The sequence below is a fragment of the Dromiciops gliroides genome, chromosome 1, assembly GCF_019393635.1.
Source record: "Dromiciops gliroides isolate mDroGli1 chromosome 1, mDroGli1.pri, whole genome shotgun sequence".
Taxonomy (NCBI): Eukaryota; Metazoa; Chordata; class Mammalia; order Microbiotheria; family Microbiotheriidae; genus Dromiciops; species Dromiciops gliroides.
In genome coordinates, this window is record NC_057861.1 from 358,595,440 (window position 1) to 358,612,530 (window position 17,091).

At 36.7% G+C, this 17,091-nt stretch overlaps 1 protein-coding gene across 1 annotated transcript in view; it reads left to right on the top strand.

Moving 5' to 3' along the window:
• The window catches only part of TRIO (trio Rho guanine nucleotide exchange factor), a 274,256-nt gene that overhangs the window by 223,361 nt on the left and 33,804 nt on the right, over positions 1 to 17,091 (top strand). The window contains exons 31-33 of the mRNA XM_043979301.1: positions 10,773 to 11,065; positions 12,906 to 13,076; positions 16,237 to 16,332. Coding sequence (XP_043835236.1) covers positions 10,773 to 11,065; positions 12,906 to 13,076; positions 16,237 to 16,332 — 560 coding nt within the window. The remainder of the gene's footprint in view (positions 1 to 10,772; positions 11,066 to 12,905; positions 13,077 to 16,236; positions 16,333 to 17,091) is intronic.

Genomic DNA, 17,091 nt, shown 5'->3' on the forward strand with positions numbered 1-17,091 from the left:
CTTAATTACTGAGTGACCTGATCTACGTCAATGCTTCTATACTAGGCCTCTACTTGAAGCCAGAGTTTTAAAGGGGGGCACTTCTCTTTTTCCTTGTCACACTTACTTCATATTTGAAAGTCAAAGGTCATTAATCCTTTACTGTCAGAATCATGCAGATAGAAGCACCATAAAGAGTCCACATTACATAGTCATCAACACTAAGAAGTAGTAAATTCTGCTTTGGACACTTTTCCCATCATCCTTTTCAACTGCTTTTGTCTTACCCTGTCAAGTGCCCTGGTACTTGGAGCTCTCTGTGATCCCTTAATCCTTTCCTAACATCAAAAATGCATGTGTCCTCTTCTCTCAGGGACCCATTATATACTATGTGACAGCTAAGCAAATAACTAATTGGTGCTAACATATTATCCCACATGGATAATAGAGTGCATTTTTGTTTGTTTGTTTGCAGGGCAATGAGGGTTAAGTGACTTGCCCAAGGCCACACAGCTAGTAAGTTAAGTGTCTGAGGCCAGATTTGAACTCAGGTCCTTCTGAATGGAGGGCCAGAGCTTTATCCACTGTGCCACCTAGCTGCCCCCAATAGAGTACATTTTACTAGAAATACTCTGGAAACCATGTTTTATACCAAAAGGTTTAGTCTAATCACAGGAACCTTGAGCAGGGATAGGAATTAAGGGAAGTTTTGCAAAGGCTAAGCCTTAGAGGGCCCTCAAGCTACAGCATGTAGTCCACACCCCTGCATCAAACTAGTAATACCTAAACATTTGAAAAATAATCTAAAGTGATGGTGTCAAATTCAAATACAAATGGTGCTGCTAAACTGTAAGGATTCCTGCAGATTCCATGGTAAATTAGAAAAACACATTTTTATATTTCTCTTATTATTATTAACATATCAAAACATTAGATTCAGTTAGGAACTACATTTTAATCTGGTTCAGTAGCACTCTGGAGCGTTGTAGGCCAAATATAGCCCAATGGCATGTTTTGACACCTACGATCTAAAGCTTTTATATTCATGTAATGCTGAAAAGAAAAAATACTCCTTTGTAGGTAGGTAGAGCTGGTAGTTCTGCAAGCCAGGTTAACAAGGATTTATTAAGTATTTGCTAGGTGCCAAGCACTAGGAACACAAATGCAAGGAGAAACATTGGCCTTGCCCTTGAGGAATTCACATTCTAATGGGGGAAGACTACACTTAAAAGGGAACTAAAAAAAGTAGAGACTGGAAATGAGTCTCTATGGGAGAGAAAATCTTGCAGACATGAATCAGCAGTGCAGCAGTGGAGTAGAATGAATTCTTAGTTTGCCTGGGCTTCCTCCTTAAAATGGAGTCTTTGAGGAATTAGCTAATCTGAAGGAAGACTACAGAGCAGAGTATATTTTCATTGTGAGAAATAGTCAGGGAACAGAGTAAGCTTTCAGGGTGAAGAGGGACATGTTACATTCTTCAATAAGCTAAAAGTTTGAGGTAGTATTTTCTAGGAAGGTGGCCATTTTTAGATAATTGGAAGTCAGCAGCAAGTTAAAAAGATGATGTTTGAAAATAGGATTTATCTTTCTGGACCATAGCTTAAAACAAAAGAATGACCAACTCCTAACCAAGAATGGAGTACACCTAACAAGAACTGGTAACAATGTATTTGATACATTGTATTCTTACAATTGGTCACAATGTATTTGATACATCATAGTCTTACAAATCTAATTAAAAGAAAGTTATCCTGAAAAAGGAAGGGAGAGGGGAAATTTTTCTATACTGTGCAACGAAATAGACACCATAGAGTGCAACTGTATCAAGAAAGGATTTCAATAGAGATCTAGAAATTCACAATAATCATTGATTCCAAAAAAGGAGTCAGTAATGAACTCCATGGTCCTGGATGTCTTTGCCCAGATACAACAAGCAAGTTGAACTAATACAGCCTAACAGAATAAACTTCACAGGTATCACTGAGAATTGTTGGGGTGGGACCCATGACTAAAATATGACCTTTATTGAAAAGAAACAGGCTAAACAGCATTGTGTATTAAGAAGTTATCAAGAATCTTAAATTATGGAAGAACAGATTTCAGATGGTTCCCAGAAAAAAATTAACTAAACACAGAAACTATATTTCTTTTTTTTTTTTAAGTGAAGCAATTGGGGTTAAGTGACTTGCCCAGGGTCACACAACTAGTAAGTGTTAAGTGTCTGAGGCCGGATTTGAACTCAGGTACTCCTGACTCCAGGGCCGGTGCTCTATCCACTGCACCACCTAGCTGCCCCAGAAACTATATTTCTACAAGGAAATTCAGTCTGTTCAAAAACAATGGAAAACTCTTGAGAACAAAATGATAAAGACACAAAGAAAAACTGTTTCAATGAGAACCAAAGTTAATTATCTGAAGAGACTGATATTTTGAGAATTTACTATTCAGCTTAGATTTTTAATAGATCTGTAGGAAAGTTAGAAGCAGATCAGAAGAATACTATTCATGTTGTTTACTTATATGCATTATGTAATTAGGCTGCATGTTGTTTATTTTTAAAGTTTTGTTGATACCATTTACTACAATCAGTTTCTGAAATATATCACAACCACTTTGAATCCTCCTTTGTAGCATAGAAAAACAGTTAAGCAGTTGTGGCTCATTCCATACCTGTAGTCTCTCTATTGAGATAAGTGAAGTTTGTTTCATCATCATTCTCTAGGACCAAAAATGTCCATTATAATTAAATCAAGGTTCACCTGCCCTTTAGTGTTATTTATGTAACTCACACAAGGGGCAAACACTCACACAGAGGTCAGAAGAATTGTTACAAGGACAATCTCCAAGGTCTCACTGAAAAACTGTTATCTGTTGTGAGACATGGGAGACAAAGGCACAGTAATGCCCAGCATGATGTGCTCATATCAAAAAAGGTTCTGTGCTCTATGAGCAAAGCAGAATTGCAGTAACTCAAGAGAAATATGAAATGCGCAAATTTAGAGACATCTCCATTCCAAATGTTCATACAGTTATTTGTGTTCTACCTAGAGTAGAATTTTCCAAATTCATATTGGTCTGATCAGCCACAGTCAGACACACATAGATGGACCCCAACATAGTGATGCCATTCTGGTTCTCTTCAAGTATGAAAGACAGCAACCACCATACATATTATTCTCTTGGTTCTGCTTTTTTTTTTCTGCATCTGTTCATACAAATCTTCCCATACTTAGATTCTAATTTTTAAAATATCTCTCTCTTACACTGTAGTAGTATTCCATTACATTCATATACTGTTATTTGTTCAGCCATTACCCAATCAAGGGCACCCATTTTATTTCCAAGTTCTTGATATACGTGAGAATTTGTTTCTTATTTTCGTCAGTGATTTGGACAGAGGCATTATCATATTTCAAGATGACAGAAAGTTGGGAAGAATAACCAGCAAATGGATTGAAAAATATCTTAATGGACTAGATCATTAAGCTGTGATGAAATTTAGATGAGTGATTTTAAAGTTTTATACTTGGGAATAAAGCACCGGCCCTGGATTCAGGAGTACCTGAGTTCAAATCCAGCCTCAGACACTTGACACTTACTAGCTGTGTTACTTTTGGCAAGTCCTCATTGCCCTGCAAAAAAAAAATTAATTAATTAATTAAAAATAAAAGATACCAGGGTTTTCATGGACTTTTTAGTGTGAATCAGCAATGTGATATGATAGCCAATAATTCAATTTTATGCTACATTAATAGAGGCATGGTACTGAGGACTAAGTAGCAGATGACCCCTTTGAATCCTGGGCTGATCAGAGGATAGATGAAGTATTATTTTCAGTTCAAGCTGCTGTATTATGTCATGAGAAGTCTGATAATTATCATCAGATATTTGAAGGAAGAAGGATTAAAGTTGTTCTTTTTTTTAAACTTTGTCTCAGAAGTTAGAATCCTTAAGCAACAAGTAAAAATTGCAAAGAGACAAAAGTAGGTTTTTTGTAGCAACATTTTTCTAAAACTAAAGCTATTCAAAAGTGGAATGGGCTACTCTCCATCAAGGGGCATCATTATATAAAGGCTGTCTTTCCAATTATCAGGAATGCTGACAAATGTATTCTTGTTAGGTATTCTGGCTCTGAACCCTAACACCCATCCACTAGCATGGGTCTGTCTAATGTGAGTAATGAATCTCCCGACAGGGTCACATGTATTCAAATTCACACTATTCAAAGCTCTAATTATGTAAAATAGGAAAATTGGTTCCAGCCCAATAACACTATGCAGTGAGAATTCTAATAATGTGGCCACTTCACTGGATTCATTATTTGCACTAATCGAGTCCTTGCTGTACAACAAATACTTGTTTTAGAAGTCTGGTTGCATGGAAGTATATATTTTTTCTGACATTAGAACAGTAAAAATCCTTAGCAAAGAGCTATTGCTGCAAATGAGCATTCCTTTCAGTACTTAAAAACTAGGCTTTTACATTACTCCTCTGCCTTGCAAGTCTGTGTCTTATATGTCATAAAGACTCAAATGTTCATTACACTGAATTGAATTGGTCTCTGTCTTATTTGAAATAAATTGAGAAATCAAAAAGACATTGCATTGTGAATATTTTTCTTTAAATATGACTAGCTGGAACCTAGGGTACAGAGACATCTCAAGAAAGAATGTCTAGTTTAGAATTGAAATTTGAAACAGATATTTATTGGAAAAATCCTCCAGTTTTTAATGCATCCATCTGTATGATGGTGTTCCATAATCAGAGATGACATTTCTATTCATATTACTCCCACATGTGTAAATTTGGCTGGCATTATATGGACAATCCCTTGTCGTACATAGCATACTTATTTATAAGGGAGATGTGGACCCTCTCACCAGCCATTCTCTAGAGTGAACCTGGATTGTTTGTGGCTATTCCTTTAGGCTACCAGTCAGCAAAAGGCTATTTATCTTTCAGCCAACCTATCAAAGGCTTTTTTTTCTTGCCTTTTCTGCTGACCTTTCCCATGTATTGTTTCATTGTTGCAGAGGTAAATAGAAAAATGCAGTTAAATTGCTCTCAAATTTAAAGATTATATTATATCCAGGACACTGTTGATGAAAATTTAAATGGTGTTACTATTAATTAATTGTACTCGGTTATTTTTTTCTCATTTAGCACTTCATAACCTTCTTTAAAATTCATTAAAGTTGAAAACTCTTGCGATAGGGTTAAAGTGAAGCTGAAAGCCTTCATAGCCATCAACTAGCAGGATATGGTCAATTTATTTTTTTTAATTAAAAAAAGAGTCGTTATTAATCACAGATGTCTAAGACTTGGGAAGTAAGGGCTGGGAATAGAAAAAAAAAATCTCCCTTCCTTCACCAGCTTCAGAGTTTTTTGTGTACTTTCTCTGAAACCTTATCCTTCAGGGCTGAAGGGCAGGAATCCCTGCTGCTTGTCCTTTTTCCTCATTCTTTTCCTCTTTTTCTTTCTTTTTTTGGTAGAATCCTAGCATGGTCTCCCTGTGAACTCTAAAAGGGTCTGTTTGGCTTTACTTCATGGAAAGATAGGCTGGATTTTAATTGAATCTCTTGAGATTTCGAACAGATCAGCTGTTGGGAATAAAATTACTTTCTCATATGCACACCTGGGTAATTTCTTTGTTGAAACAAGGGCAAAATTCTGAGATTTCTTTTGCCATTCACATGGGACATAACTTCATTATTAGTCAGAATGATGATTTTGGGGAGGTGAATCAATAATGACTCAAACGCAAGCATCCTGCTTGTCAGGAAATTCTGCCAACTTTAGAAGTGAGTCTAAATTGTGCCTTTCCTCTTTCTGTTTCTCAAGTCAATGGAATGCAATATGGGTAGTTTATTTTTTGCTATGCCTTAAAAAGGGGGGGGGGATCAGCACACAGAACCATTTTTTAAAGTACTGACATGTTCATTTAAAATGGAAAGGATGAAAACTGAGTTAATACCTGTAATTGTGATCGCCTAACTCATGTCTGAGTCTTCTCCAGCATTCTTAATTGAGTTAGCATTTATAATGCAAATGAGCTCACACAACTCTCTAAAGAATCAAGAATAAAATCCAGGTTTTCTGTCCAGCTTATTAAACCACACTCCCCAATTCCTATTTCCCTCAAAGGAGTGCCATTTTACAAGAACCACACTCAACGTGGTTTTTTAAGAGGGGGGTTGCTGGGTAAGTTATAAACTTTTCTCATATTTAATCTTGAGTTTTCTCTATTTCATTTTAAGTGAAAAAAATTTTTTCCACCCTAGATAGAAATATTTTAATTGGTACAAATCTGAAAACATTTAAATTGGTATCTTGTTTTCTAGCTGGTAAACATCTTTGTCATATCAATCCAGAAGCACTATTACAATGTCCTGTACCAGCTTGGTGAATTGAGTTGCATTGGAGGCAGCTAGATGGCTCAGTAGATAGAGTGCAGGGCCTGCAGTAAGAAGACCTGAGTTCAAATTTGGCCTCTGTGACCCAGGGCAAGTCACTTAACCTCTTTTTGCCTTAATCTATCAGAGAAGGAAATAGGAAACAACTGTAATATCATTGCCAAGAAAACTGCATGAACAATATTGGTATGTTATGGTCCATGAGGTCATGAAGACTCAGACATAACTAAATGACTGAACAACCTCGGGGAATAGTACTATCTCATGGTGATCAAGTACCAAACTGTGGCATATTGGACTGAGAGCTGGGAGAAGAGATGTTTGCTTCCTATGCAGAATTGTCCTCTCTCCAAGTTCTCTATTCTATCCCTCCCCCATCCGAACACACGTTTTGTTTTGTGTTTTTTTCTTTATCTAACAATGAATTATTTTTAAAAAGAAGAAAAAAAACTAGGGAACAATTTTAACTCAATCTTTCATCCCAACTTGGCAATAAACCATTGCTGTTAGCCTCTTTCTTAACCATAAGCATACCAATAAAATGAACTGATACAGTATATCAATTATATAGTTTAATTAAAAAGTGTCACATGGGAACCAAAACAACAAAACATTTCATTTAGCACTGCAGTCTTCCATGATCACATATGCTCAGTCTACAACTCTAGTTAGTGAACCACTGACCTTGAACAGAACGGTGCCATTTCTAGTAATGTGGTGGAACGTTTAAGGCCATGAATATGTTTACTATACTTGACCTGCCAGATGAAGAGGAAATGTCTCATGAACATACCTCCTGAAATGCCAAGAATCAAAGCCTACACAACTGAGAAGGAATGTGTACAATTTCTTTTAGTTAGTGCACCAATCAAAATCAGCCGTATCAGCATCTTTCCCAAAAAAGGCCAGACTAAGCACTGCTGTGAGAACGTCTCTTGTCCTTCGTTCTATATTGCATCTTCATCAAAATTGACTACAGAATGATATAAACACTTTTGGAATTAGGGTAAGATAATTATGGCTCCTTACAATGAAGCAGACCCACAATTCACTCTTTGTTCCAAAGAACTTCCCTATTCTTTTCTCCAACTTCAAGGTCTGACTGGTGAAAATGGTTTTATGTCCCTGTTACCACTGGGGGTCACATAGAGTCAACTTTATCACTTCCATTGAAATTCTATAGAGTTCTTTTATATACTTACCCTTCTCTGACCACAAAGAAATCTGAATTTAATTAATGGCTCATTGAAAATGCATATTTGCCACACAAACCCTTTCCTGATTTTCCCTCACTCCCAGCTATTACTGTTCTCTACCTCTTGAAATTACTTTGTAATTTCTAAGTAAAATTTTCATTTAATAAAATTATGTGCATATTGTATCCCCTTCCCACTCCCCAGTAGAATGTAAACCCCTCAAGGGAGAGGCTATTTTGTTTTGTCCTTATATCAGCAGCTCCTAGCACAACTGTACCTTATGCATAGTGGGTGTTTAATAAATGTTTGATGAAATATTGAGTAACGTAGAATTCAGGTGATTAAATAAATTTCAGAATGAAAGCATGAATAACAATTCATCTAACGTAAGTTTCAAGTCAACCATGATGATTCGTAGGTGTCTTAATTAACTAATTAATTGATTGATTAATTGGGGAGGCAGGGCAATGAGGGTTAAGTGACTTGCCCAGGGTCACACAGCTAGTAAGTGTCAAGTGTCTGAGGCCAGATTTGGATTCAGGAGGACCTGAATCCAGGGCTGGTGCTTTATCCACGGCAACACCTAGCTACCCCCTGGCTTAATTTATTTTTAGCTAACTTTTGTTTATTTGGTCCCCAGTTCCTTTGAGACCCAGCTCAATTGCGATCTTCTTCATGAAGCTTTTCTTGACTTTCTTCCTACTTAAAAAAAAAAAAAGATGGGATTCTTCCTTCCTCTGAATATACATAACATTTGACTTTTAAGATGACATTTTTCACATTCTGCCTGGTGTAATTATTTGTGTTTATCTTTGCTACTAGATTGTAAAGTCCTTGGACATAAGAACTATGTTTCATTTTGCCATCACTACCCCTCATGCCTAGATCAGTGCTTTTTTGCCTATTCATCTCTGTAAATACTCTTTGAATGAATTAGAATAAATTAATGAATAATGAACTGATTTGGATCATAGAAATACTTTTTTTTCTCCTACTGCCCTTTTAATTGTCATCACATTTGACAAATCTCTAGATGATGGGATATTTTGTGAGATCTTACTTTTTTCTGCCTAATGGTAAAAAGGAGTTTACACGGCTTGAGTCTTGAAATCTCTGGATTTCATTTATTCATACTCACAAAATTGTTAGTAACACAGAAAACCAAGTATCAGCTCCACATGAACTGTTAATGGAGCCTGGGAAAAAGCTAGATTTTAAGCTTAACGGTGATCATCCTTAAAATACATCATCTGTTTATAGAAAATTATACCCTTTGCTGATGAATACTTCACTACCTGATACTTCATAGATTGCGCAAAAAAAAGGGAACCATTGTCTAGTCCCAGTGTCTGGAATGTTGGTGGGAAAGTGCTTTTGGTTCTATGTACATGTAATCACTAGATTGGGGGGGATTAACTCTCTTGTTTGTTCATTGAAGAACATAAAGGCCTCCAGTGCGGCAGGGGTAAATACATCTAATCCAAGTATTGGTGTAAAGGACTACTTTTTAAAAGACCTTTAAATATATCAACTTATTATTTTTAAGATTTAGAAAAGATTAAAGAGGAAATATAGATAATGATTTTGTTCTTCTTTACTGCCCCAGATCCACAAAGCAAAATATTTGAACCATGTCTAAACCCTTGAGCTATAAATTAGGGGAAGAGCCATTTTGAGCTCCTTAATTTCAAATTGCAAAGTAATAACCATGTAGAAACACTCACAATATTTGGGGAGTTCTTTGGTTAAAAAATCATTAGGCCTTGGGCTGACCATAAGAAGGCATAATTAGCTTGTGAGATCTAATGGGAATATTTGCTGATACATTTTTCTGGTACCCAGGGTAAATTACCTAAGAATTTCTCACTTTCAAAACTTTGTTTTCTTGTTGTTTTTTAATAATGGGGACATTCTTGAGAAGGGTGTTTTTCACTGCTGAGATATTGATTTCAAAAGACATATATATATATATATATATATACACACACATACACACACATACATTTATATATCCATATATATGGATATATACTTTTTTACAAACTCTGTCATGGATTTAAACAAAGACAGTGTGGTACAGAGGGAAGAACACCATCTTTGGATTTGGAAGACCTGGGTTCAAATCCCACCTGTGATACTACATGTACAACCTTAGACAAATCATTCAATTTCCCTGAGCTTCAGTTTCTTTATCTGTAAAATTAGGTTTGTGCTACAGACCTGTAATGCTGTGTTGTAGGTTTGAACTCCATTGTCTTTCTTGAGTTATTGTACAGGTAAGATTCATCAAAACATAGGGCTAATTAATAAAGCCAAGTCATTTAGCTTCACTTTATTTTATAGACACTGGCTACATACTTAATTGTTTAGTAATTTTTTTGGGGGGTGGGGTGGGACAATGAGGGTTAAGTGACTTGCCCAGGGTCACACAGCTAGTGTGTCAAGTATCTGAGGCCAGATTTGAACTCAGGTCCTCCTGAATCCAGGGCCATTGCTTTATCCACGGTGCCACCTAGCTGCCCCCTAGTAACTTTTAAAATTCTATTGATTGGGGGAAAGGAGGGGATGGGGGGAGAAAAATTTGAAATTGGAAATCTTATATAAACAAATGTTGAAAACTATCCTTACATGTAACTGGAAAATAATAAAATTCTTTTATTAAAAAAAAAATTCTATTGATTACAATGGAAACTGTGTGTAATAGATGTAAATCAAACCCCTCTTCTAAGAACACCATTAAAGGTATGTGTACCATACTGATGGTGAGTTAGTCAGCTATTAATATCTCTTCTTCAACCAGGTTGGACTAGGCTGCATCCTTTCTCTAATGTTTGTGACAGTATTTTGTGTTTTCCAGAACTTTTTTCTTTTCATTACTATATGTTTGCAAAGAAAATGGGCAGGCCCAGTAAAATAAATGGGCTGTGATATCCCTGTGACTATCATTGTTCATTATCAGTTGAGTACCTATTTTTTGTTGTTCATACATTTAAGTTAAGAAAAAGACAAGTTCCTAAGAATGTTATTTTTTTTAATTGTGTGAAACTAACATCCTGTTTGTCCTTATAATGTTTTCTTCTCAAGTAGTATTTGGTTTGCACTTTTTTTTTCCAAGACTACTGTGGTGCACCGTGATCTTCTGGAGATTTCATTAAAACCCCAAATTCTTCTTTTGCCCTTTCAGACTCTCTTTCTGTCTCCAGTAATGATGCCAGTCCTCCTGCTTCGGTAACATCACTGCAGCCTCATATGATTGGGGCGCAGAGCTCCCCGGGTCCCAAGCGTCCAGGTAACACCCTGAGGAAGTGGCTTACCAGCCCTGTGAGGCGTCTCAGCAGCGGGAAGGCGGATGGGCATGTGAAAAAGCTTGCCCATAAGCATAAGAAGAGCAGAGAGGTGCGTAAGAGCGCAGACGCTGGCTCTCAGAAAGATTCGGACGACAGTGCTGCCACTCCACAGGATGAGACAATAGAAGAGGTTAGTGTCCTCCTTTGGGTTACAGATCAGGACTCCGATTTCTCCCAGGAAACAATAAGAAAATCAACAGGCCTTAGATTTGTATTTAAAGTTGCAGGTATAAATGTTTGCCTCATGATTAAGTTAATTGAATTCTCTTCCCCTTTACATAATAGTCCCAAATCCTCTTTCCCGTGTGTTCTTAGTGTGAACAAAGAGAGTAGTGGTCGGCCGAACAATTGCTGCCATTTCAGCATGTTCACAACCATTTACATGGTTTTTGCTGATTAGAAGAGAGGCTAAGTATTGTGTCCTAATATACACAACAGCCATCATGTCTGCCTTTGGAGTAGTACTAAATGTTGGTGAATTTCAGGCCCTTTCATCCAAGACCCTCCTCGCATTCAGCACGCAGACAGGGCTAGAAGTTACCACTCAATCTTGCAGGAAGTTTGGCATTCCGTCAGGAGTTATGTTTCTGGGCTCCACATAGCTCTTCCACATGCTGGCAGAATTTTTCAAAGAAAGCAATGGGTTTTGTTTGCTTTGTTTTTTGGCTTTCATAGCAAGGAAGGCTGCGTGGAATGTTTTCTTCTTCCTGTTAGGCTTTTTTTTTTTCTTCAACTTATATGCTAGCATATGGAGAGAAGTATGAAATCAGTTTTCTATGCTAGCCCAGTAGCAAACACTACATCATTCCCCTTCATGAGAAATAAACATACTTAAGCAGGTCAGGAGATTTTTCATTTCCCTTCCTCCTGAAAACCAGGAAACTCCACAGGAAAGAACAGTTAATACCTATTTAATCTGGCCCTGCCATCCTCAGCATTGGTGGCATCGATGCTCCCTGCTTTGGGAAATCTTGTCGTCATGGACAAAAGGATAATAATTATTATATGTGGTTTCCCAAATCCCCCTCATAAGCTTTAATGAAGAGGAAAGGATATAAGGGATGTAGCATTTAATTTTTTTTATACATATATACTTTCTGCTATAGATTTTTCCCCTGTGTGTAATTATACCATTGACTTTGAATACAGTGCTTGTATTTCTTTAAATACATGTGTTTTATAAATTCACTTACCAATTATATCTGCTTAGTAGCCTCTAAAGTCCTAATTTTGCTAAGTTTAAGAAAATGAGGGGCAGCTAGATGGCACAGTGGATAGAGCACTGGCCCTGGAGTCAGAAGTACCTGAGTTCAAATCCGACCTCAGACACTTAACACACACTAGCTGTGTGACCCTGGGCAAGTCACTTAACACCAATTGCCTCACCAAAAAAAAAAAAAAGAAAGAAAGAAAATGATAAAGAATGTGATACATAATTTATGTTCTCTATTTGTAATGTTGACTGTATTTTTTTCCTCTCCAGCCAGTACCATTATTTCCATGAAATTTTAGCCTAACCAGGTTGATCCTTGGACTTTCTTATCCATGCTCTTATGTACCCAATGAATAATAGTGTGATTCCCTTCAAAAGAGACCATTTGAGCATCAGTCACAATTACTATATCAGATGTTTTTGCTTAATAGTTTTTTTATGGGAATATATTATTTGCAGGCAGGAGCAGAAGAATTTTGGGAAATTGATATGACCAAACAAAATGTACCTTAAAAAGAGAGAGCTAGAGACCAGTTGATTGCTTCTTCCCTTTTCTAAGAACAAGACACAAAATGTCTGAATTGAAGGAAGAAGACAAAAAGTTACTGTCAAGGCCAAGTAGCAGTCTTTCTTCTAGATTTCTTGTCTCTGAATTTCTGCCTTACTCCACTGTGACCTTTAGGCATTCATCAGGGATTAACTGATGATGACAGCATTAACCCAGAAGGTCATGAAGCCTCTTTCTGTTTTCTTGCAGAGAGGTCGGAATGAGGGGCTAAGCAGTGGCACGCTCTCCAAGTCCTCCTCTTCAGGAATGCAGAGTTGTGGAGAAGAAGAAGGGGAGGAAGGTGCGGATTCAGTACCCCTTCCACCGCCAATGGCAATTCAGCAGCACAGCCTCCTTCAGCCAGACTCCCAGGACGATAAGGTAAAAGGATGAAAGGGTGCCACCCTGGGAGCCAGTTAGGACTATTGCATCTGAGCAGGGGTTGGTCTTACTTTGCAGAGGGATTGTCTGCAGGGCCTTTGTAAAGTCACTCAAACAGACAAGACTAGGGTAATACATGAAAGAAATCTGTGCAATTTGCAGCTACTCCAGACATGCCTACATTGTTTTTCCCATCAGAGAAATAGACATCAAATACATACCTACAAAAAGTCCACATTTGAAATAGGAAGCAGCATACACACTTTTAATGCTGACCTTCATAAGGTTCAAATAGGTTGACCACTTCTCATTTAAAGTACAGATGCTTGCCTCATGATTAAACCAATTTGATTCTCTTCCCCTATACATATGGATGGATGGGTGGGTGGATGGATGGATGGATGGATAGATAGATAGATGGATAGATAGATAGATAGATAGATAGATAGATAGATAGATAGATAGATAGATAGATAGATAGATAGATAGATAGATACTCTCTGTTCCTATCTATCTGAGAGAGAGAGAGAATGAGAATCAAATCATCCTTCCCTTATGTTCCTACTGGTTCTCTGCAAAGTGGGCAATTTAAGGACCTTTATAGGTTTTTTTATTTACTGTTAGTTCATTTATTCAGTGTAATGAATATAGTCTTTAACAGAATAAAGTGGAGTTTTATGTGAAACTTGCATAAATAGCAGATAATTCAACCCAGGAAATACATTTTTTCCCATTTTAGTTGAATTCTCTCTGAGACATTGAGTAATGCTATGTGTAGCTTTATATTTCCAAAATGAAATTGTGGTGCTCTTTGTTTAATTGGGTTTTTTTCCACATGCCAAAAGCCATTAGTCTGTTGAACCAACAGACTGCTCCCAAATGTTAATTTTGAGAGATTGCTATAAGAGTTCAGAAATGTACCTAAAATTCTTAACTTTTACCTTAAATTAATTCAGGAGGTATGTATCCAAATAGAGGTATTTTTCAAATATTCTAGTACAGCCCAGTTACAAAGTCCTAAAACAAAGAAAATCCAAATGGAAACTTGATAAATACAATTTTAATATCGTCTCCCAATTGATTCCCCATTGTGCTGCTTAAAATTTTCAAGTGTTGAAAACTGCACTATGAAGTCACTACTGGCAGTTTTTTCTCCCACAATGGATCATATGGGGGAAGGGGTGGTGGCAGTTACTAACATTTTTTGAGTAAAGCAGATGTTTTCAACAGTTGTGGTTTTTTTTTTTCTTCCTTTCTTTTCTGTCCTTTTCCCCCCAATGATCATCATCACTGAAGTAGTCAGTTGCTGGATTGCCACATCTTTTGCCGTACTATGCCTAGATCAATTTCCTGCATGTTTGCTGAACTAAGACCTATCACAATCCAGTCACTGACAACTACATCTCCAAGGAATAATTGCCAAGGCCAAATTGAGCTAATCCAATCCAAATTCAAACTTTTTTAAGCAACCTTTCTTTTGGAATTCTCTTTCTCCCCTATCCCCCCCCCCTTTTTTTTAAATCTAGTACAAGTTAGGAGAGCTCCACATCTTAGGAGAAAAAAAACCATTGTAAGTTAAAGGATTTAGTTTGGATTTGATTCCTTTGACCTTTTTGTGCATGTCTTGAGTGTGTTCAGGCACACACACATATCTGTGTGTTGAGTGAAAAGGAAGGGGGAGGAACCGAGGCAAGACACCATGTAGCCACTTACACATAATATAACTAAACATGAATTGGGCCCATGTTGTCTCTCTGTCTACCCCCAAGCTAAGTAATTGTCTTCATTAATGTTATAGGTAACTTCTATTTTAAAAGGAGAAAAATACCTGTTTAAATTTTTGTGGTTTTCTAAGCAACAATAGTTGCCAGACAGTATTTTCTTATATACCTAATTTAGATCATTTTTTTTCTCCATTTAAAACATCATTATTCTTCTCTTTGGTAGAATCATTTATTGATTATTGTATTTCATTGAGTGAACTTGACAGAACTTTATTTTTTTAAATAAAAGTATAGTGATGTTTCTAGACAGCTAGTATATTACCATGTGACTAATTTTTTGTTTTGTTCTGTTTTCTCTTTTTTTGTAAACTCACTGCAGCACTATGTTGATTTGTGTTCTGTGTCTGCTTTGGCTCAATTTCCTTACCTTTCCATATGAAATATTTTCCTTTCCTTCATCCCATATTCCTCTTTCATTAGAATGAACCAACTTTTTTCATCCAAAGCGCATGTTTTGATTTATACATTTTAAAGCATCATTGTAAGTGTACAAATTTGTATGTGTCCATTTTGTCCAGGAACATATTGTTGGGACAGCTTAACCTCTGTTGCATGCATCTGTGCTGTCCTTAATATGAAGCAAGGTTCATATTATATACCCTTTTCTAGTTTCCAGTTATTTAATGATACAAGTAATCTGCAAACCCACCATGTTTGCTAATTACTGAAACTGAACTTAATGGCCCCTTACCCAGACTCCTTTGCTGTCAACTCCTTTACCCTCAGTTCTAGCCATAAATTGGCATCTTATTCATAGCTTGTGAGGCCAGAGATCTTCTGTACTCTGCAATAATCACTGGGGAAAATGGATGGCACAGAAAATGGTGAGCTTGTTCCCCCCTCTCTTCCCAGTCTGGTCAGTGTGCCCCAGCTCCTTTTCTTCCTTTTATTTATCTATTTATTTTGAAGAATTACAGTAAATGTATCTTGTGGTCATTTTTCTTTTTCTGGTTATTCAAGGACTTGCACATTAGAATGTTTTTAAATCTCTATTATATTAACTTATCAGGCATTGTACATTTTTCCTCCTATATGTTATGCAGGAATCATTTGAGAAAGTTAGACTAAGACTATTCCCATACCCAATCGTTTGTTTCAAAAACATTATGAATTTAGACTGTCCTTTTAAAACAGACATGGTCTGCTTTCCACATGTATCCCAGATCAGGATTCATTTAATATTTCATGTCTGACTATTGTAAATTGGAAAGGATGATTTTAAATAAATAAAAAAAGAATAAAACTCGTGGATTTTCTGTCTGGAATTACTTTAAAAAAAAGAGACGTTTGCAAAAGGAATTATTGTGTGTCGAGTGACTAAACTAGAAGCATTTCCTCCCTCCCCTTCCCTTTTCCCCCCTTACATTTTTCCACAGACTTCATCCCGATTACTGGTCCGTCCCACCAGTTCTGAAACACCCAGCGCAGCTGAGCTTGTCAGTGCCATTGAAGAGCTTGTGAAAAGTAAAATGGTAAGTCTGTCTTCAAGAGCCCCAGCAGGTCAAACATCTTTTTTTGTTGGGGAATGAGTCCAAATTCAGATTACTTCTAATCTGCCATATTTCTTTACCAGGGAATGTTATCTATTTGAGCAGATCTCATAACAATTTCAAGAAACACTGTGCTATAGCCTATAGTTGCTCAGGAACCATGTGTCATCCTCTGCACCCCAAATAGTTTTATTTTTTCATCTTCTGTTACAGATATTTCTCTTCAGTTTTTAGAGCCTTTCCTTTCTAAGTTGATCTAAACAATTAGTATCTTATTACTTCTTTAGTTTTTGGGTTTTTTTTTACCTAGAAGTCATTCTGTTAACAAGCATTTATTGGGCACCTACTGTGTGCAGCTAGGTGGACAAAATGGACAAAGCTCCAGGCCTGGAATCAAGAAGACCTAAGGTCAAATCTAGCCTCAGACACTTACTGTTTGACCCTGGGCAAAGTCACTTAACCTGTCTGCCTCAGCTGTTGACTCATTTTTAAAAAGGGGATAATAGTAGCACTTAATTCCCAAGGTTGTTGTGAGGATCAAATGAAATAATAATTGTAAAAGTCCTGGCACATTGCACTGTATAAATGTTAGCCATTATTATTACTATGTATCTGGAACTGTTAGGTACTGAGATTACAAACATAAAAATTAAATAATTCCTGTCCTAAAGGAGTTTACATTCAATCAAAGGAAACAATGTGCATGTATAAGAATATCAAAATACATTCAAAGTAAACATA